The 21,741-nt window shown below is 40.8% G+C and overlaps 1 protein-coding gene across 4 annotated transcripts in view; it reads left to right on the forward strand.

Annotated features, from left to right (window-relative positions):
• The first annotated feature begins 249 nt into the window (after positions 1–249).
• The window catches only part of adgrb2 (adhesion G protein-coupled receptor B2), a 191,125-nt gene continuing 169,633 nt past the window's right edge, over positions 250–21,741 (forward strand). For 3 of the 4 annotated variants that reach the window (XM_085345889.1, XM_085345891.1, XM_085345890.1), the window contains exon 1: positions 259–1,147. In XM_085345889.1, coding sequence (XP_085202015.1) covers positions 259–1,147 — 889 coding nt within the window. Of the gene's footprint in view, positions 1,148–21,741 lie in introns of all 4 variants that reach the window. The other variant, XM_085345892.1, reaches the window with a different exon arrangement.

Consider the following 21,741-nt stretch of genomic DNA (forward strand, 5'->3'; position numbering starts at 1 on the left):
TGAAGAACTTCGTGAGAAGTGCTTCCATGAAGTTGTTTATATTCTACTCTGAGGAGTGGCAGAAAGCTGTCCAAAACATTTTCAGCTTGATGTGATTTTTTTAAATACAATATTGAACTTTTTCTCTTTTATCCATGGCATGTTGATTTTGTTTGAAAGTATTGCCTAATATGTCTAATGTCCAATCAGATCTCTCTCTATCCCCGCCTCACCCATCCTATTCTCTCTTCTCTCCCCCTGCAGGACGAATGTCATAGGATGAACACTGCTGGTGGGGTGTGTCTATCTGTGCTGTCCTCTCTCCTGGCTGTGGCTGGGGCCCTGGCTGCCGTGTCTGCCCTCGCTCTAGCTCCTCTCTCTGCCCTGGCTGAGGCTGCCTATGGGGTTGCCAATAGCGTCCCCAGCACCGGGGCAGAGGGGGCCCCCTCGCCTTTGTCCTCACCATGCTCCAGCCTTGTAGCTGGGGTGCTCTATGGCTCTTTCTCCCTAAGGGAGCTTTTTCCCTCCAGGGCACCGGGTTGTTCCTGGTCTCTGGAAAACCCGGATCCCACCAAGTACTCCCTCTATCTCCGCTTCACGCGCCACCCTGTCATTTGTAGGACACACTCCCCCATGCTCCTTTCCCTTGACCACCACCTAGCCAATCAAAGCTGTCCCCTGCACTTACAGACGGCCACAGCCAGAGATCAGGAAGTCATCGATCTTTGTGGCAGCCGCACCAGTTCAGACGGACCTTACTCCTTTCTGCAGTTCGATAAGAACTTTGTCCAACTGTGTCTAACGAGACATCCAGCTGCAGATGAGCCTCAGGTATCTAAGGAATTGCTGGAGCTGAGACTGGTAGAGGTGTTACTCATTAACAACGAAAACTCCAGTCAGTTTACCTGCGGTGTGCTCTGCCGATGGTTCGAGGAGTGTTTGCGCACTGATCACAATGGAGACCAGGAGGTTTCTGATGGGGATGGTTGTGGGATGACCCAGACAGGCTGTATTTGTCCAAATCACAACATTATGGCACCACCTGTTCCTCTGCTCCCAGAGACACCGCACACTTTCAGTAACGGGTCACTGGCTCCTGATGACTGTTGCGTCACCGAACTGCATTCCAATGATGCAATCGCCATAGCGCCCCGAGACGTACGACAAGGTAGGATTCCTTTCACTGTAATTTATGAGGTGGTGTTTCAGTGCTGGTCTTGCTATTTTCAGTGCATCACACATGAGCACACATCCCTATGTGAAAATTACTTTGGCCTTGTAACACAACCTGCAATAAAGCAAGATAGTCCAAGGTGCAAGCTGACCCAAACACTCTGAGTTGTTTATTTTATGTATCCACTCGGAGTAACAAATGGAAAAGAAAAGTTTGTTATCGTGCCTTTTTGTAGCACCTCGAGAAGCGGTGGAGGTGGCGAGAGGGGGGTCACATTGGCTGCTTGACAGATAATTTATTATTTGAATTTTGTCTTTTGCATGTTGGCCTTTAATTAAAAAAAAACGAAGCAGTTCAAAGGAGGCCCTTTAAACCTTCCATCAAAAGATTTGTAATGCCTGACAGAAATCCAGCCTTTTGATCTATATTTTAGAGATTCCCCCATGTGGCCAAGGGGTGGGTCTCCCATGACTTCAGTTTACATGCTGAACGGTATTGTGTGTGTATGTGTGTGTGTATCCATCCACTGAGAATGTTAGGACTAGATCAGATTTGACACCAATGGACAATATGCAAACCGTCTTTTCTACATCAATGAATTAGACACAAAGAAGACAATCCTTTCACGCACAATACACATGGAAATTTGTTTGCGTGTGTGCATCCGCATAAATCTGTTTTCTGCCTGCAAGCAACACAGATAAGTGCTTAATCCAAACAGAAATGGACAAGCACTTGTGCTAAAGCTTTCTAATCATTTCACTTCATCACTGCCACCAGAGTATTTAGTCTAATGTAATTAAATTAGAACAATATAGAGGTGCATGTGATATGCTGAGATGGAGTTTGCTTTTCAGGTCACATAATTGCATAATAATTTTCCTTTGGGTGCCTCATAAGCATGTTTGCAGTCTGCATAGTAATAATTAGAACCAGGTTATTGTTAGGCTTGGCCTTCCTTTAACAACACACTAACACACACACTAAGAGCTCTGGGGAGATTTTTACCTTGCTAGTGGGAAGGTTATCATCTTCCGGATTTCATGAGCAGGGGAGCATTTATCATCTTATATCCTCATAGAGGAAGAAAAGGGTATACTTAAGGGAGATTAAGGAAGTGAGTCATTTACCATTTTGTCTTGACCTGATGTACTATTGCTTGAGAAAGTGCCATGTAACTGTTTTGGCCAAAAGTCAAACTGATAATGCAACTCTGTTAATTAATTCTAAGGGTTGCAGTGATATCCAGCTTATGCCACTGTCCTGAAAGACCTCTTAGCTTTATTTTTGTGTCACTTCCATAAGACAGTTATTTGCTGACATATTGATTAGCAGTCACATGTATGGTTTGGAGAAGGTGGCGCTACCAAAACATCAGGAGGCAAAGCTGGAGATGCTAAGAATTTCAGTGGCAGTGACCATAAGAGAGAGCATTTGAAATGATTGCATCAGAAGGGCAGCTCAGGTTTTGAGTTAAAGTTAGAGAGATAAGGCTACCTTTAATCTACCAGGATAGGAGATATGCACAGGAAGGATAGTGGATATATTGGGTAAAGAATGTTGAATATGGCGAGCCAGGCAGGAGGACAAGAGAAAGACCACAGAGAAGATGTATGGATGTATTAAAGGAGGGCATTAAGAGGGTTGGCATGAGAGAGGAAAATGTTGGCAATAGGGTTTAGATGGATGCACGCAATCCGCTGTGGGGACCCCTAAAGAGAGCAGAGAAGAAGAAAAAAAAGATTAGTTAGCAACCAGCCACTGTCCACTCCTGCAGGATGTTCTCAACCCCTGGTCTTCTGTAGAAAACATTTTTTTCTCACCAGTTCCCTTTTGCAGTAATTATCCATAAATGTTAAAATTACTGTAAATCCAGGACTGTGCTGTCAGAGTAACAGCCATAATCTTGCCTTTACTCTGCTCCTGTCCCCTTTCTGTCGACTGAAAGATAAACAATTTTGCCCCCGCTGAGTCAGAGACACTCAAAAACAAAGCTTAAATGCCAGCTTTCTCCTTCGTGCCGGTCCACTTTTTGCCTTAATGCATGGTTGCCAATTTTCAACTGTCAGCTGTGGTGAGACTCAGACACTCACTTTAAATTTAAGACGAAAACAAATAGTAAAAATTAGAACAAAGGAAATGAATTTTGACTTTAGTAAACAGGGTCTGAGTCTTAGGACAACATCTGTATAAAAGGAAATGAAACTGAAATGAAAAAGTAAAACTGCTACTCTGTAACAGCTCATCTGTCTCAGTTGCAGAAAGACAGACTCATTTATTATTGATAATAAAAATAATAATTAATGACCTAACCCCTCATCGAGATGCATCTATTTACCATATTGCTTCCATAGTTATGCAACAAATACGACTTCATTCCCAGCCAGAATTAAAACAACTGTTAAAAGTTAAAGGTCAGTTGAAACACATAAAAACTGTAGTTTTTCTGATAGTGATGGGCGCGTGTCGGTGCTAAAAAAAAAAAAGAAGAGGTTTTGGCGCAAGAGTTAGGAAATTAGAGGAAAAGCATATAAAAACAAGCACATCAAAGAAGAAGATGAAATAAGGCAGGGTTGCCAACTCGCGATGAGAAGCCATGATGGGAACTAAATATACTGCAGTTCTTTCTTCATAAATTTTACATAAGCAATCCACTGGACATCTAATTAGCTGAACTCACAACTAAAACTTCTGAAGGTAACAATTCTATAGATCTTTTCCTTGAAATGGGCAAACAGATCTAATTACACCGAGTTACACAATCAGTATCTTTAGATTTTAGATTTATAGATGAGATAAATACATGATCAACAGAACTTTCTAATTCGTCATGAATACAAGTTAAACTCAGCAGTCGAGTTTCTTGTTTTAACAAAAGTAATTTATCAACACAGTTTACATTGTTAAGCCGTTTGAATCTGAAATCTACTTTTTTTCCTTTTTACAAGATGACCTTAACCAGTACAGTAATCAAATTGTACTAAATATGACCTAGGGTACCTACAAGGGAGCCAGAGGCATCAAATGATGAGTATTTACTTGTGAAAAAAGCCTGTTTGCTCTTCATCCATGGAGTTGGCAAAGAAAGAATTTATCTATGTAGTTTATTAGAGTGACACTTTGCTCAACCAGGTCTTTAATACTGCATATGTGTATTTTTCTATAGGCGTCTCAGTGGATGCTGGCAGGGAGAGATGGTACTTTGTAGCCAAACAGTTCATAGTAAATTCAACAAACTTGTTTGCAGAATATGAAATTGAATCTCCTCTACTGACACTGACTCTTCGAGGAGCAAACTAAACAATAATAATCATTCAACTCTCTAATCTAACTTTCTCAAATTTGCTGCAAATGTCTCAAATGGCAGAGAGTATGGAAAGTAATGCAAACAGATTGCTTTTCCAGTTTAATAAACATGTAACCTTGGGCTTTTTCTCAACTGCTGTAAATAGTTTGCAGTTTTAGTTACTCTAAAAAGCTGGACTTGCACATGACCTGCAATGTACGTATACCTAAAACAGCAAAAAAGCCATAATGCAATACGTTTATGCTTTAAAAGGCTTTTCTCTATATTTTTTGTAACTCTTGTGCTTATGATGTGATTCTTAGAGCTAACTGTTATACCACGACCATGAGCAAGTGAAGGCACATTTCAGTTCCTGAGATGTTTTGTGGCTGAATGTCAGGTCTGCTTGATAAAACTCAGATTCCCGGCTTTTCCAATCCATCAGCAGCTGTCTCCGCCCACACCTGATGTCTTCCACATAATCATTTTGTATTAAGCGAAAAAGAAAAAGGAAATACAAAGTGCTATCATACATGTGCACACATTAGCATGTGGCTAATATTTACAGTTGAAAGTTTGTGACAATGCTTATTTCCACATGCTATTTATCTCATGGTCTTTACATGTTATGCTTTCTTCTTCTGTCTTTTCTAAAACTGAAAATATTACAGCTAACTCTCCTTTGCACATTAATCAAATGCACGTACTAAAATGGACAGAGATCTCAGCATTACATAAAAATATTAATTTCACATTCTCATGTTCTTATTTCTATTGCGGTATAAAGTGAGCTTGAAGGCTTTGCTCCTGCAAATACACAGGATCCTTTAGATTTCTATTTGGAATGAAGGGCAGCCTTGCTTGAGTGAATTATTTGGCCTTTTTAGAGATGAAGAGAGAAAAACCATTTCTTAATCTAGCCAATTCTTAATGGTGAACTACACTTATATATCTACACAGCAATGAGAGAATACATTAAATCTTCAAAGGAACTCTCAAATAAGATACCCTGATTGCATGTCTTTAGTGCATGTGGGTTCAATTAGTACATTGCTGCTATTAAATTGCTGATGAAAATAGGGACCATCCATTATGTCCACCCTATTCTAAGATCCTGTGTAATTTACATGATAGCTTGTAGTTTTACTCATTCATGTCATGCCTGTGATTTGTCAATTATGTATTCATAAAGTCCGCACGTGTGCCAACAACAGCACTGTGATAGATGACAGATGGCTTCTCCTGGTGTATGAAGTGTAAGGATTAAGTTGATGACATGGAGTTCCTTGTCATGTCAGCTCGTGGCTTCCACCACATTTGCCCGTAGCTTCTACCTCACCTAATCGGAAAATGGCAATAAACAGCAGATTTATCTTACCGTGGTATACTATATTTCTTAATATCATGAGCTGTTCTGGATCCCGAGGACGTAAGAACGTCTCATTTATGTGAGAGACAGCTGAACGGAGAATATGAAGCTAACATCATTGTTTTCAATCATTCATCAATCATTTGTGAGAGAATTACACCATCCTGTATGTGTTGGCTCATTCATCACACTACAATATCTACCGTAGTTGCCCTTTGATTTAATTAGTAGGCATGCACATATTGAATTGGGGCTCTAAGTGGAAGCTTCCTTCTCAAGTTTGCAAGGGTGTAATTTGGTGCTTGTTTTTCTTTTGTTATTCATCGTATTATTTGCACTAGTTGGTATTAGGAATGAAAAGACTGCTGTTGTAAGCACAGAGAAGTGTCAGTTTAAATAATGTACTCTTCAGGAAATACTATAGGATGCAGCCTCAAGCTAACCTTAAAAAATTTCAGCCTCTGTTCTCCATGCCAAGAAGACGGGAGTCCATTCTTTTAAAGAAAAAAAAAAAGAAAAACAAGTCCATAAACTCCATAAACTGCACTGGTTGCATTTTACTTAAATGCAACGTGGTGTATATGTATTGCTATTCTTTAAAAAATAAATAGAAAAGTTAATAGAGTAATTTTACTGTAATTTTTCCTTTATTTATAAAAAAAAAAGGCTCAACCTTTACAGTAAATACCAGCACTTTGTTGTTCTTAATTACTATTGTCAAAAGAATTTTTATTGGTGCCGACTGTTAGACGTACAGTCTTGTGTTCTTTTTCTTTCTTTCTTTCTTCCTTTTATTTTGGCACTGGAGTGGAACTAAAGTTCAACCCATAAATATAGGAATGAAGCAGCTGAAGAAGTGTCCACTGCCTCCAGTGCAAGTGCAATCTGGCTTTGTGCTGTCATGACACATTCGGGTCATATTTGTAATGTCCACCAGCAGTGTTTACAAATGCAGGAGAGCAAGGACAGCTGGACTTGTCTTTGACTTGTATTTCTCTTACTTTAATCTGAGTGACTTTGATCAGCTACAGTGGTACACAATGATTCATTCCTTTAACAGTCCAGTACCACAGAGACCTGTGCACATAATAAAATATGCTCAAGTTTCATAAATTGTCGGAAAAAAACATATCATTTCAGGATGACAGTTTTTGTAATACACAATGCTGTTCAAATGTCTTAAGTCACCCGATTTTTATTAGGAAAATAACAAAATTTGTGCAGTGATTTATTGAAATGTGCAAATGGAAATGGAAATATAGTGCGTAAGGCAAAAACTGAGTTTGTACAATTCTAAAGAGCTTGAAAGTCAGTATTTTGTATTACAACCTTTCTGGTAATTTTACTTTGTAAATGGAGGCATTCAAAGCTCTTCTTTGAAGAAGCTTGACCTGCCTTTTGTACTTTTTTTGATCAACATGACCCCACGCTGCTTCAATAATGTGAGTTCTTCTTGTGGAATTTGGCGTTTGAATAGTTTCTTGACGGCCAAACTTCCACTGAGATCATTTCGTCCATGAATAAAATGAATAAAGAAGTGATGGATGACTTAAGACTTTCATACATGACTACAGTATTTTACTATGCTTAGTTACAGATACTTCATGGCAAGTCTGCATGCTTAAATATTGACATCTGAATTTCTGCGAGTAAGGTGTCGTTAATTTCCTTATACGCTTCATTATCCAGCTGTCAAAAGGTCACTTTGCTGGACATCTGCCTTAATCCCTGCACATTCCCACATCCATACTGCACACACTCACACACACTCACATACACAGTTACAGCATTTCACTTCCAAGGGAATTCATGTTAACACAGATTCAGGTTGCGGATTATGTCATATGCATGTGATAGGGGTGTAGAAAGAGGAGGTGGAAACACAGAAAGGAGGAAATTAGAGAGGGAACTGGGATTTGACGAGAGCTCTGGGGACCAGATCAACCTTGCCAGTGGTCCGTCACTTAAAAATACACACTTACACACGCACACCTAGACACAGACACACACACAAGCAGTCAGTTCATCCCTTCCTCACGGAATACTATCGCTTCTTGGTAATTAGAGCGGAGAGAAGTGTGTGCTTTTTCTTGTGTATCTCGAGCAACATGGGTAATATGTGTTTATTCTCACAGTGTGCTGGTACACTGTATTTACATACAGGTGTTTGCATAACCCTTTACCCGAACACATACAAACACAATGAAAAATGCAGGCTGCAAACACACGCCACGGCTTATGACAAAGAGTAATTGCATGCCATACAATACAGTAGCTGCGGAGATATTTTTTCCCTAAAAGAATGGAGCACGGCCACGTGTGTGTGCGTGTGTGTGTGTGTGCGTGTGTGTGTGTGTGTGTGTGTGTGTGTGTGAAAGACTGTGGCAGGAGAATTAGTATTCTGTGCACATGGTACTGAACGGGCTCAGCACTGAGCCCCTTTATGCTTCAGCAAAGGCCCAAACACTCACATAAGCACACACACACACACACACACACACACACACACACACACACACACACACACACACACACACACACACATAAACACACACACATTGATAGACATACACACCTTGTCATTTAAATCCTTTCCCATTTTCTCAACAGATTGCTTTGGATCAGTATAGATTGGAACAGTACACAAGCCAACTTCCTGCTGATGCCATTAAATATGCCACAAATCAAAATTATATTGTATATTGTGTATTTTCCAATAAATATGACCTCTTTGTCCTCTTTTTCTTACATTCTTTTTTTGTTTTTTTTTGTTTTGCAGATGGCACAATACATTTGCATAGTATGCATGCTTGCTTGACTCCTACATGTTATACTCTGCCACTATGTCTTATTTTGCCTCCCACCACTGCCATCTGCACATATAGATTCAAGATGTTTATTCTCAGTTTTTGACACAGATTTTGGTTTTTTTTAAGCGGGTTGTATTCTGTTAGAATTCAATTATGTGAGCTGTGTTGATGTGTGATATTGCAGGTGTTAACTCCAATACACAAACAGCTTATAAAAGGCAATTTCAGGCTGTTTAGATTGAGTTCTGTAACTCCTCTCTAATTAGCGTCTTCAGATATCTCGCTGCGTTCCAATTGCATCCATTGTCGTTTCTGGTGCGCTGGTTAGCTTTTTGAGTTGAAAAAGAAAATGTACGATGTTTAAACTCAATTTGCGTTTTCAACAAAGACAGAATTTGATCCATAAATGATCCATAAACAGGTAGACACAATGACTTTTTTAACACCAAAGGATTAAAAAAGTATTGTAAAAAGCATATACTCTCACTCACTCATGCTAAATGATCTAGTAAACTTCCTGTTTGTTTGTTTGCTTCTTTTTCTTTTTTCTTTTTTTTACCCCTGTGGTGATGAGGGCAAATCTGCATGGTATACCAAAGGCTTAAGTGGGTTTTGACCTTTTCATCTCATTTCTCTCACCAATCAGTCATGGCATATGGCTGCCCCTTCCTGGGCCTGGTTCTGCTGCAGGTTTCTTCCTATTAAACGGGAGTTTTTCCTTCCCACTGTAGCTAAGTGCTTGCTCAAAAGAGGTTGTTGTAGTTTTCTCTCTATTATTTTGGTGTTTTTACCTTACAAAATAAAGCACCTTAGGGTGACTGTTTTGATTTAACGCTATATAAATAACATTTAATTCAATTCAACTGAGCTCAATTGAATTAAACTGAAAAACCTTATTAATCAGAGAATATTTATGGAAGGAATTGGCAATATGTTATCCAGGAACATACTATACCAATACTAGCTTACTGAGAACAACATAAAAAGAGTGAAGACACATATAACATTAAAATGCATACATACACACACACAGACAGACACACACAAGAGGATATAGGGAGAATATAGTACAGCAGAGTTTCAGTATCCTGGCCCCATGTTGAAAATGCCTTTCAGATCCCAAGGGTGTAACTGGTCGAGGGGAATAAGATGGGGGGCAAAGGTTGGTGCTGAATTAGGTCTATCACTCTGTCTGCACCTAATGAAAGTTGTATGATGTTAGGAGGCGAGCGAAGTCAGAGTAAAATTGTGAGCGGGATATTTTAGGCCAGCGGAAGTTTTAAGCGACATGCGAGGAGATGAAGTGAAGCGAGGGAGATGTGGTTAAGGCACCAGTGGGCCAAATTAGATAACCTCCAGAGAGCCCCCATCCCATGCATACCCATCATTTGAGACTGCACTGTGCAGCATGTGTGTGTATGCCTGCGTGTGTGCATGAGTAGAGAGTGAGAACAAGAGCAAGTGTGAGTTAGTGCGAGCGCCTAGGATATTTGTGTGTGAACGAGTGGATGACGAAAAACCTCAGAGCTACAGCGTCTCTCAGAAGGCTCTCACAGCTTTAGAGTGGCCATAGAGCGATTCGTTGATAATGGAATACAATGATGTATTACAGCGCAGACACACACATAGATGCACACTCACATAGTCTGTATCACTCTCTGGCCCACTGACTCCCAAAGTCAAGCTCCGATGACTTCATGTGATCGATTAACTGCAGAAAATAGACAGGCATTCCACAGAGCACCTGTGCCCACAGTCGCATGATACAATCCCCACAGGAGGCTAGCGTGCATGTGGATGTGTGTGCAATTGTTTGTTGGACTTCCAGTCGCGTGATGATATTAAAAAAAAGCTTTCCAATGTCAAAGTCCAACCATGCAAATCTCTGTGACAGGGTTGACATTTTGCGTGAAGCATCAGCCTCTGCGGTTTTATAAAGAGTAAAAAAAACAAGAAAAAAATATGTTGGTGTGGCACCGCTTGCTGATTTTCAACCACACACCCCTGCGTTGTTTTGGCAACAGTGACATTTCATGTGAGCGCAACGCTGACATTGAAGCAAAGCATTTGATTTTAAGCAACTATCTGTGGGATGCGAATGGCAGTTCACCTGCACGACAAAATTCTGTCTTTGCTTTGACAAGAACACAACAAAAGCCTTTGCCTACATACAGTGGCAATTTGATCCATCACAATTAGCTTGATAGCTGTGCAGTGGAGCACGTGATGCTAATGTGGCTATGGGTACTATTCCACTCCCAGCAGCCCAACTGTAGGTGACATTTATCTATGTTTTTCACTGACTTTTAGTGTTCTTCTCCTCTGACTTTCCTTCTAACATCAGTGGAACGCCATGAATTATGTTAGGCCGTTTGTATTCCCTCACTTCATGTGCTCCATCTGTTATGGCTGGGTGTTGCTGCCTGCTTAAAGTGTTCAAATATATTGTTTTAAATTGGAAAAGAGGAACAGACGATACAGTTTATATCAGTTTGATTTGACGCAACACTTTTCTCCTGTAAACTCTCCAGCTTGTGGACCCTATCCCACCACTCCCTTCACATCTCCAGTCCTGCTCGCTACACACTACTCATCAAACCATAAATAATAAGTGATGTCAAACATAATATTAAAAAGCACTGAAACACAGAAAGTGCTGAGCATCCACTATGTCACTTTAGTGCTTTAAGATGTTAGTTTGGATCAACCCAGCTCTTGAGAACACCAAGCAAAGCAGAGCAGCTCCCGTATTACTCCCAGACTCAACTATTGGAATTACTATTCATCACATATATGGGGCCTCATAGTATCATATTATCCTAACAGAGAATTTCACTCTTGAAGGACAAGTTTACCTGTGATTCTCCCATTTTACTTTAGTTTTTCCCCCATATTTTTTAACAATACATTGAATTTCATGGACCCCACTAACAGTGTGACTATGTGGAATCAGTTAAATGTTTGGGCTTTTGAGACAGTCACCCTAAGATAAAGCTTAAAACTTTCTTTCTTTTTTTAAAATTGAAACTTATTATTACGGGCTCAGTCACACAATAGCAAAATTATGATGTCAACCTTGGGACTTGGAAAAATTTAATTCTTTTTTTTTTGCTCTTTATATTCTGATTCTAATTCTATATAAAAGCAAGGTTGCCAAGTGTCATTTTGCACTTAAACCGCTGTCCTGCAATAACTTTGTCACTATTTGTGGAGGAGTTTCTAAATTTGTGTTTTAAATCTATGATACTAGGGTTCTGATTGAGCTCTGTAAGCCGTTTATGTCAATTTCTAGAGTTAGCAAAGTTTAATGTTAGTATTTTGTACATGTAGATGGCACCAGATAACCATCATATTATCGCAAACAGATTGCATTTAATTGCCAACTTGTCCACACTGCTTCGCAAGCTCCATCCTAATGCTGTTTCATCACCATCTTGAGGCAACTAAGTTCCTTTGGAGACAGCAGCAGACTGCAAATGTTTCAGACCTGTCCTCATCTTTGAAGCAACGATTTTCACTCCTTGTGCATAAATATATATTGCGTGTCATTCGCTTTTTTCCCATCCTTTTCTGCAGTTTGTGTCTTTGTTATTGTGTTATTCGGCACGTCTCTATGCTCATCTATCCTGTCTTCTTTTTCTCCTCTTCCTCCAACCAGTTGGAGCAGATGGCTGCTCCACCCTAAGCCTGGCGATTCTGTTACAAGCAAGTTGTCTCTCAGTGCAGTGAGCGAGCTTATACAGGATCTAATCGTTGAGTTTTCTTTCTCTAAAATTGTGGGGTCTCGCTGTACAACACAAGACGAGATGGCTGTTGTTGTGGCGTGATAGCCACTGATATGGCTTTGTGTCGACATGGATACTTGCTTCTGATTGTTTCTCTAATTCTTCAAAATAAAGAACAGAAACTGTTCAGCAAATGTGACTTTGCTGTTGATTGAAAGCAACCTTTTTGCTTGTACCTTTTCTTGACAAGTACTGTGCCACTCCAACAACTCACCAAAAAAATCCCCAACACACAATAGCCCTGGTGAATAGCATGTGAGCTTTTATAAAGTAATTGTTCCCAGTGTATCTTGTCCACTCATAGTTCAGCCATGCGTGGGAAGTGCAATGCTTTGACCCATGTGGTAAACAACTGGCCACCTGAGCCCGCAGCAGTTACTTTGCATGTGTATCTGCTTTTGTATCAGCATTCACAGCATAAAGCGCATTTGCTCTCGTGACCGTATATGCGTGCGTGGTGGAGTGTGAGGAGATAATCTTACTTGCTGGGACATCTGGAAGATTTATGGTGGCAGTATAATTACTTCTTGGTACAGTAAGTGATTTAACACATGTGGAACCTGCCACCTGTCAGGTGGAATGAGGCTGGAAACGCCTTTGCAGTTGATAACCAGTGGTGATCTAATGCTCTTCTGAAGGTGCTATGGATACTAACATCCATTTCAAGAAGTGAGCTGATGGTATTGTCACCAGGAGAGACATAGTAAGACAGACAGAGGAGGGTTACTGATACCAAGCATCAAGGCACATGACATATTGCCTGCCATTATGTAAATCTGTTTTTTACTTCCAAGTATCAAGGAAAGACACATTCCCATGCTGCTGCTGCTGCCGGGGTGCATTTAAGTTCAAAGACCTGTAAGTGTATGTCGTCTTGAACTGTTTCTATTCTTGATGCATGATGGAGAACTTACCCTGGTACACAGCCCTGAAAGAAGATGGGGTTTTATAGCTGTGTGTGTGTTACCGCTCACTGGCATTTGCAAATATCTGTCCCACATTCAGGGTGTGTCCACTGCAAAATCATATAAAAAAATATTAAAAGAAAAATGGAGAAAAGGTTTCCCCAGCGTTTGTCTTATCTTTAGTGGAATTCATACTTTCTGATTAGAACCTATATCTGTGGAATTAAAGTGGAATTTTGCAGGTGTGTGTGAGAGGGAAGGACCTGGTAATACGGCGTTGTGACGCTGAGATTTGTTGTTTGGGTCAATTTCATCCCACAGCTTATTAGCATGGCCTAGCACTTCATGCTCTATCATTTTGCCACAAGTGACTTCCTTGATATTTTTGTGAAGTTTGGCCGGTGACACTAAAGATCATCAGTGTCTTAATCTTAAATTGACATTGGCATACTACTGGCTGTCCTGAAGGCTAAATTACCCTGTTGCTGAACAGAGTAATCACCAAAATGTTGCAAAATGTTACAAACAAGGTGTCTGTTAGTGGCTGTGTGTGATGCACCAGGTTATGACTGTCTCTTGTTAGTGGGAATGTGTGTATTTTAACCCACGCCGCAATCCTTTCCTAAGCCTAACCAAGAAGTTTCAAATGCCAGTGAGTGAAAGCAAAACGAGGCAAAGTGGGTAACACTTTGCACAAATGGGACCCAGTTTGTTGGCGTTACTTATACCTGCTGCTTAGTGATGGGAGGTCCGGCTCTTCTATTTTAGCCTAATTTAACAATTAGGAATGTTTTTTGTGCTGGGAGACAATTTTTTATTCATGTTTTTATAAAATAAATATTTTTATTCATTTACTACTACTAAGGAGAACATACATGGGGTTTAAGGCCTGGACAAAAGTTTGAAATGAAAAATGGCTGAAAATAAAAATGGGTGTGATTTCAGCCAGTGCCTCATTTTAGCTTTGCAGTCTTCAGCAGGGCTGAGCAGGAGCACCTGAAGATTCAGCTCTCCTTGTCGTTGTTTACTACAATGAATCGGCTCGCTCACAAATGACACATCACTATTGCTGTCCCTGTAAAACTATGATGTCACCTTTTTATAAAAAGGTGCAGGATTTCCTGGTCGTCAACCAGGAGATTGTTGACGACAAGGTCAGTTGCATCTACTAAATTCTACAAAAGGTTGGACTTATTCTGTATTTTCACATCCTTTGAGCCGTCAGATTTTTTAATGAATTCTAGAATAAATGTAATTACTTGCCTCATGCAAGCATTGCATTTCTTAAGATTTATATGAGGGAACTCATTGCAGATTCTTATGTATGAAACTATGATTTACTTATCATGAAAGGACCAGATCATTCTGGGACACCTGCCCACGTTACATCTTTATTCTTAATATAACCTTTATGATAGTTGCACATGGACACTCTTCCCCCCTCCAATGTCTCCTCTGGTGAACTTATCTGTGTTCATTTGGCTTGACAAGAGGGGAATCTGTTTGCCAGACACATGATAGCCTCCCATGGACAAAGCTATCTATCTTAATACAGTGAGGGAAACTCTCTCTCAGACACACAGACACGCGTAGTTCTTCCTGAAAGCCTAGTGTGTGTTTCAAACACTGCAGATGTGAATTTCAAAATCATTCCCAATCACTAAGCATGACCTTTGTTTGTCTCCTGTGACTGAGCTATACAATCCCTGGAATTTTAAATCTTCCGTTTTTCGTATACATAGCTATTCATTTTCAGAGGCTATCTGTGAAAATAGCTGTAATTCCTAAAAAAGTTAAAGCAATGCTTTTATTAAACCCTTTGAATTAAAGCTGAAAGTCTGCATTTCAATCAAGTCTTGATTGTTTGATCCACTCTGGTGGTGGACAGAGTGGTAACTGTGAGAGAGACTGGCCCTGAATACTGGATCAGAAATACACAAACACACATTGGAATGCTCACAAAGATGAATGTGCACTTAAAAAAAGAAAAGCATACACACAGCACAACACAAACGCCCATCAGCTTGCAGCAGAGAGGGAGATATAACAGTTCCTGCAATGGGAATCTGGCAACGCTGCTCAAGATGAACACAATAGCTTGGCATGAAGGTGATCACGCGTGTGCTTGTGAGTGTGCAAAGGAAGCAAGAAAGGGCGCTGTGGGCAAGCGAGTCGATATCTGACAGCAGCCACCTTCTGTAACTGGAGTAAAATTCCCCCCAAAACATCAAAACAGCGAGCTGCGAATGGTGACCACCGAGTGACAGCCACTCCTGCCCTTGCGAAGTCAAAGTCAGACTTCAAAAACAAGCATGACTGGTGCCTCTCTTGCTCTCCCTCTGCCTCGTGCGCTCTTTTTGTCAGTGCACATCATCGTCACCAGCTGGTGTGTGGCAATTAAATATATCCCTGGGCAATGACGCTCTATTTAGAAATCATTACAAGACAAGGAAATCGTGCCCCTCGTCTTTAGCAAAAACACACGGGAAAGTGTATGTGCCCGTCTGCCTGTGTGTGTGTGTGTGTGCGTGTGTGTGTGTGTGTGTGTGTGTGTGTGTGTGTGTGTGCTGGTCGGTTTCCTGTGCATCCCTTACTTTCGCTATCCGTCATTCTGTTCCGCTCATCCATGGCTCTTTGCTTCCAAGATAACTCTCCCCCTCAGACAGTTTCCAGGAGAGCAGTAAATCCTCTCCTTCCTCCTTTTACCCTGGCCTCCTTCCCTATATGTCAGTTATAGATGTTATCATCTGCATGTAATAGAAACAGAGCAGTGGGGAGACACTATGGTCAACTACACAAGTGCACATGCTGGAAAACTGAATGTCAGGGCATTTTAGGTAGTGGTCAGTAGTACTTTAATATTTCTTATTTTTACTTCCTTTTTTTTTTACCAGTATTCTTGACAGGAAAGAATATTTCTGCTTTTGGGAGGTTTTGTGTGTGTTTTTACAGAGCAGCCGACTCCCAGAACAGTTTCCTCCTGTTTCTGCTCCTTTTTAGATCTCCTCGTTTCTTCGTGTAATCGGAATCTTACATAAAAGGAACCTTGCTGTTTATAATATTTGATTGAAATGCTTTAATGCGATCATCAAAGACTGAAACAAAAAACAGAACAGAAGAACAGTCACAGGCTTGTGTCCAATTACAGACTTTCCATTACAGAGGTTGTGTTGATTCAGAGGCTGCTCCGACTGTTTTCATACTTCAAATACATGTAAATATGTTATGCTTAATTGTCTGAGTGACTTTGAATAATGATCCCATTAGGCTTTTTTTTTTTTTAAATAATTCTGCATCAACCATTAGTGTTTTATTGGCCTTTTTTCTTCTTCTTCTTTTTTTGACTATACAGTAATCTGCATATCTGATGGGATGTTTGCAGGAGTGAACTTAATCACTAGCAATTCTGTCTAATGTTTCAGCGAGCCAGTGTGCCTGCCATCATGCAAATGAAGACAATTTTCATCAAATAAATACACAACAGAGTTGAAAGAGAGTTGCAAAATGAAAGGAAAAAAAGATGCCAGGAGACTAGAAACAATTCATATTAATTCAAATTTATATCGTTGTAATCCTGCCTTGGGATGAAAGTTTACGACACATGTGACCTTATTAATATATAAATAACAGGCCAAATAAGTGAAAAGGGGTGTGTGTGTGTGGGGGGGGGGTCGCCTTGCATTTCTGTCCGTTTTTTTTGGGGGGGTGGGGGTTGTAAAGTGAGGTATGCTTTCCTGGTCTTGCAGGAAATAAATGCACCTGGGATTTATCGACACACTGGCTGTTATAAGCCTACTGTCACACTCCAGTAGTTACCCATGGCGGATTTAAGACTCAGGAAAGAAGAAACACTCTTAGTCTCCATCTCAGTCTCGTTTTCCTTTCCTTTGTACCCTGCTGCAGGTACTTCCATGCTACTGCAGCCAATTGTTACTCAAATGTGGCCAGGTGGCGCCCGATAGGTGTTTTGGAATGCAAATTTTGTTAAAGTTTCCAATGTGAAAATCGATGTGTTTGTGCTAACCTTCCCTCTAATCCTGACCTATAGGTGGGACGTGGTCACTTTTCCCCTCAGCCTCCCCAGTCCGACCATGTGCACAGCTGCCTTGAAATTGTGTTTTGTTTATATGATGGTAAAATATTCATAGAGGAAAAATAGCCATGGAAGCTGTCCATATAATCTCCAATAAAGTGATATGTAAATCCACCACGCATAGACACACAGGTGCCCAGACACCAATGCAAGGAGAACTGACACCCTCAAGGGCAAAATGAAATGAATGACAGCAGCACCTGCCTGTGTTTGTCCTGAGAGCCAGATACCTTTCTTATACAACAACAGACATGTAGATGCCGCACACATACATACACACGCTCACACACACTCACACAAGCACAGCTCACAGACTGATGCTGCGGTTTGGGAGTTAGTATCGATCGACACTCGTCAGCATGTCCTCTATAACAAGCCCTGTCCCCAAAAGGACTGCAGCAAACCTGTCAGGGAGAGCCGGAGGGAAAAAAAACACTGGGCATACCTGTCTGTTCATCCAATTTGCTTCTTCCATTTCAAACTTCAGTTGTTTTACATGTTGCTATGGCAGCCCCGAGAGGTCACATGCACTCCAAATAAGCTGCAAAGGCACAGAAAATACAAGAGAAGGTCAATAAAAGCCTTTTTTTGTGGAGACAATAACATGACGGAACAGCAGCTGAAGTGACAGAAAGAGAAAGATGTGTAGGACTGCACCACGAGATGCTTAAAAGAAGCGGAGGATTCATTTGTGTCGTGAGGGAGAAAAAGATGCAAAGTAATGTGTGTTTTAATATCATGACTCATATAATACTGTAGATGCATGTTTTAGCTAACTAGCTGTTAGCTTGTCACTTACGCAGCTTTACCGTCATGTTATTCTCTCCCCAAAAACACTTCTGTTGTGAGTTTTCACAGCACTTTTCTATTTGCTTGTGTGACAGTTTTTGACCTCTCAGGAGCACTGTACATTTCTAAGACATTTTGGCAAACGAATAATTATTATTAAGTTGTATCCATGATGCCACTGCCAAAATTATAGACGATAGAGAGAAAGAAAGAAAAAGCTGATAGGTGAAACCTACTCCGCACGAGTTACCACCGAGCAACCAAATAAGTTAGTGGCTTTCACACACTGCATTGCCTAATTTGTTCGAGACCTTTATTGTTTTTTTTGTTTTGCCTTCTGCAATGCATTCTTGAAGATTATGAGCAAGGGCAGAGTGGCTGGAACCAAAGCACAAGCCTGATGATAATGATGAAGTATCCAGCCACCCGGCTAACGAGAGCCCAGATCTGCCCCGAGTCTGCCTGCTATGCAAATTTCTCTCACACCAGCAATGAATCAAAGGCGTAGAAAACCAATGTTTCTTTTCGCAGCACTTTAGCAAAGCCATCATTCACAAAGGACACGCCAAAGGCACGCACGCACACACTCACACACACACACACACACACACTGACACAAAGAGCGTACGATAACTCTGGCACTTGAACAGCAGTTTTACAACATGTCAAACCTTTTTTTGCTACCATGGAAATAAAGAAGAAGCTAAAAAACAACAGCAAAAAAAGACAGCGATGATGTTTTTTGAGCCAACAGAAAATTACGTATGTTTGTGCACTTGTGTATGCTTTTGTATTGTTGTGACACTTCAGAGCACAGTGGGCCCCGAACAGTGAGTTGACAATAACAAGGCTCCGGAGACAAATTCCTCTAAGTTGATGTTCTTGGCAGAGAAACACAACAACATAAGACAGATCTTTTGTCTCCCTCGCCATCTCTGACCTCATGGCAACCGGTGTTCCCGCGGCATGGATTTTTAATGCTCAACAAATAAGTTTTGCTTTTCTTTGTTGCCAAGATGAAAAGCAAGGGATCTTAGAGTTGAGACTTTAATTGATGGATGAAGGCGCAAGTGCACGCACAGATGCACGCACAGAGATGGGCATTTTCAATATATTGTGTGTCCTTCATTCTCTCTTGCTCTTCCTGCGCCTCCCTGTTTCTCTCTCGGTTCTCTCATTATCTTGTTGCTCTGTCAGACTTGGAGGTTTGCCTCTAGGGTGTTGAACTGGCAGAAGTAACAGGATGACGGTAATTTGCTGGAATGGAGGTTAGAAAAGCTCACCTTGTGTTTTAAATGGTGTCATGGGGGCCAAACTATAGACCTTTGGCACCACAGCTAATTATGTAACACATGTCGAGTAATTTCCCTTCTTTTTTGTTGAATTCCAACTGGATTTATCTGTTAAGTGGATCTTTACATAGGACCATTACACTCCTTTAGGAATGCAAACAAAGACAAATACGCACAGTGTAAAGCATGCATCTGTTAAATGCATTAAATTGCAGGCCACAAACACCCGCATTTGCATGTACCGACATGTCATACAAGCATGCACAAACAAACAGACGGTGGCAGGCTTTTAAGCCTCTGTCAGATTAATAGCCACTTTCTCTCTCTGGTCAATAAATGCTTCGGGGAGTTCCCTAAAGGCTGCAAGATAGCTCCCTGTGTGTCCGTGTGTGTGCACATGTGTGCGTGCGTGCAAGCACCTAACAGGCCTCATGGGTCAACCTGTCACCACAAAGATGGCTAAGCAGTTGGTTGGCCAGCGGGAAATCAATGTAAGGTGATGAGGCTGCTGTGTGTGTGTGTGTATGTGTGTGTGTGTGTGTGTGAGAGAGAGAGAGAGAGAGAGAGAGAGAGAGAGAGAGAGAGTTTAGTTGTGTAAGCCTGTTTGTCACTGTGTTTTATGTGTACCTGTGCACATGTGTATATTGGAGCACAGCCTTCAGCAGCGGTAGTTTAAATGAAGGTTAAACTACTGGTGTTAACTACTAAGGTTATATAACCTTAGCGTGCACACACACACATGTCTATTATTAACCAGGTCCTTCACTCCTCTTATCAAATGAAGGCAAATCTAATCTTTCCTCAATATTGATGCTGATTAGCGTATTATTCGGTTATAATAATTCCAGTTGTAATGATTTCACTAATGATGTCACTGTCATTTAGCTCATTAATTGCACTTGCAATAAATTACATTGCTTCCATTTAAGTAGCCAGGTCTAAAACTGTTAAAAATTGATTGTAAACAGTGACCAATCAGAAATACTTTGAGAAAAAGTACGAGGCTCTCATATGCAGAACTTCTCTTAAATTTGGACCCAAATAAGCTAAACTGAAGGTTTAAAGTTAACGTGAGTCTCGTGCCTCTTGTTTGTTATAGCTGTACTGCACCCGAGGCCAGAAAGTGCTAGCTGTTGCGGTAGATGTTCAATAAAGACTTTTAATGTTCACGTTACATAAAACCATGTTGTTGTTGCAAAGAAAAGTTGCAGAGGTAAAAAATGCCATGATCTCAGCTGGAATCTAAAATTGTTTTGGCTTTGCTCAGATGTCAGATTACGTTTGCGAGACTAACACGTCACACAGAGAGGATGCTGTTTGGACAGGATGCAAAAAATAATAATCCTGGGCTGCTATAAAAAAACTCTCTCAGCTGGTAAAACCATCTCACACAGTAAATAGATTGGTTTGTTCATAGATCTTTTCTACTCTGGTTGAGCACTCAAAGCACTTTAGACAACGTGCCTCAATCACCCATTCAGAGCCACAAGCTCTGTTTTTCTATGTCTATCTAACTCTCACACACATTCACACTAAGATGAATGCATCAGGAACAGCTTAGGGTTCAGTACCTGGCCCTAGGATACTTTGCCATACAGACCAGAGGGTCCAGGGATCAAACAACCAACCAGTAAACACGATAATGGTTTTACAGATATACCTCTCATTTTCATAAAGGTGGCATGGAGACAATTTGAAGTGTCACTGGGAGGTTTTAGGATGCTGGACATATCTAAACATCCCCTTGGGAAAGCATTGCCACATAAAAAATAATTCATTTTTACCTAGGAAAAATGCCATGACAGTTATGAATTGATTAAATTCCAAAATATTAGCTGTTATTAAAGAATAGATCTTTTTTTTTTAAAGTATATTTTAAACTTTTGTGCTGACTGAACATGCTTTTACTTTATTCTTTGCAAATGGCTTGTGTACCCTGCAACATGCTAAAGCAGAGAAGCCTTATGTAGCTCCACAGGACACAGTGTGGCACTGGAAAGTTAGTGGAGCTTCCACTAGTCAAAACCACATGGCTAAACTCCTTTCCTTGAATTTCTGGAAGTGCCAGTCCTGCAAGAGTTCGGGGTCGAGGGTGAACGGTTTTACCCATCTGGCTGAGTCCTGATGTAACGTGCGCTGGAGATTATAAGAATGGGAAGCTGCTCTGGTTTTTTCTGTGCTCCAGGGAGCACTGGAGCTCCAGCTCACTTCTCCGCTAGTGAACCCTGGTTGTTTAAACTAGCCCCAGTGGTCCTCATT

This window comes from Diplotaxodon limnothrissa, linkage group LG22, assembly GCF_057381915.1.
Source record: "Diplotaxodon limnothrissa isolate DT_005_m linkage group LG22, D_limnothrissa_male_GT1.1, whole genome shotgun sequence".
In the NCBI taxonomy this organism is placed as follows: Eukaryota; Metazoa; Chordata; class Actinopteri; order Cichliformes; family Cichlidae; genus Diplotaxodon; species Diplotaxodon limnothrissa.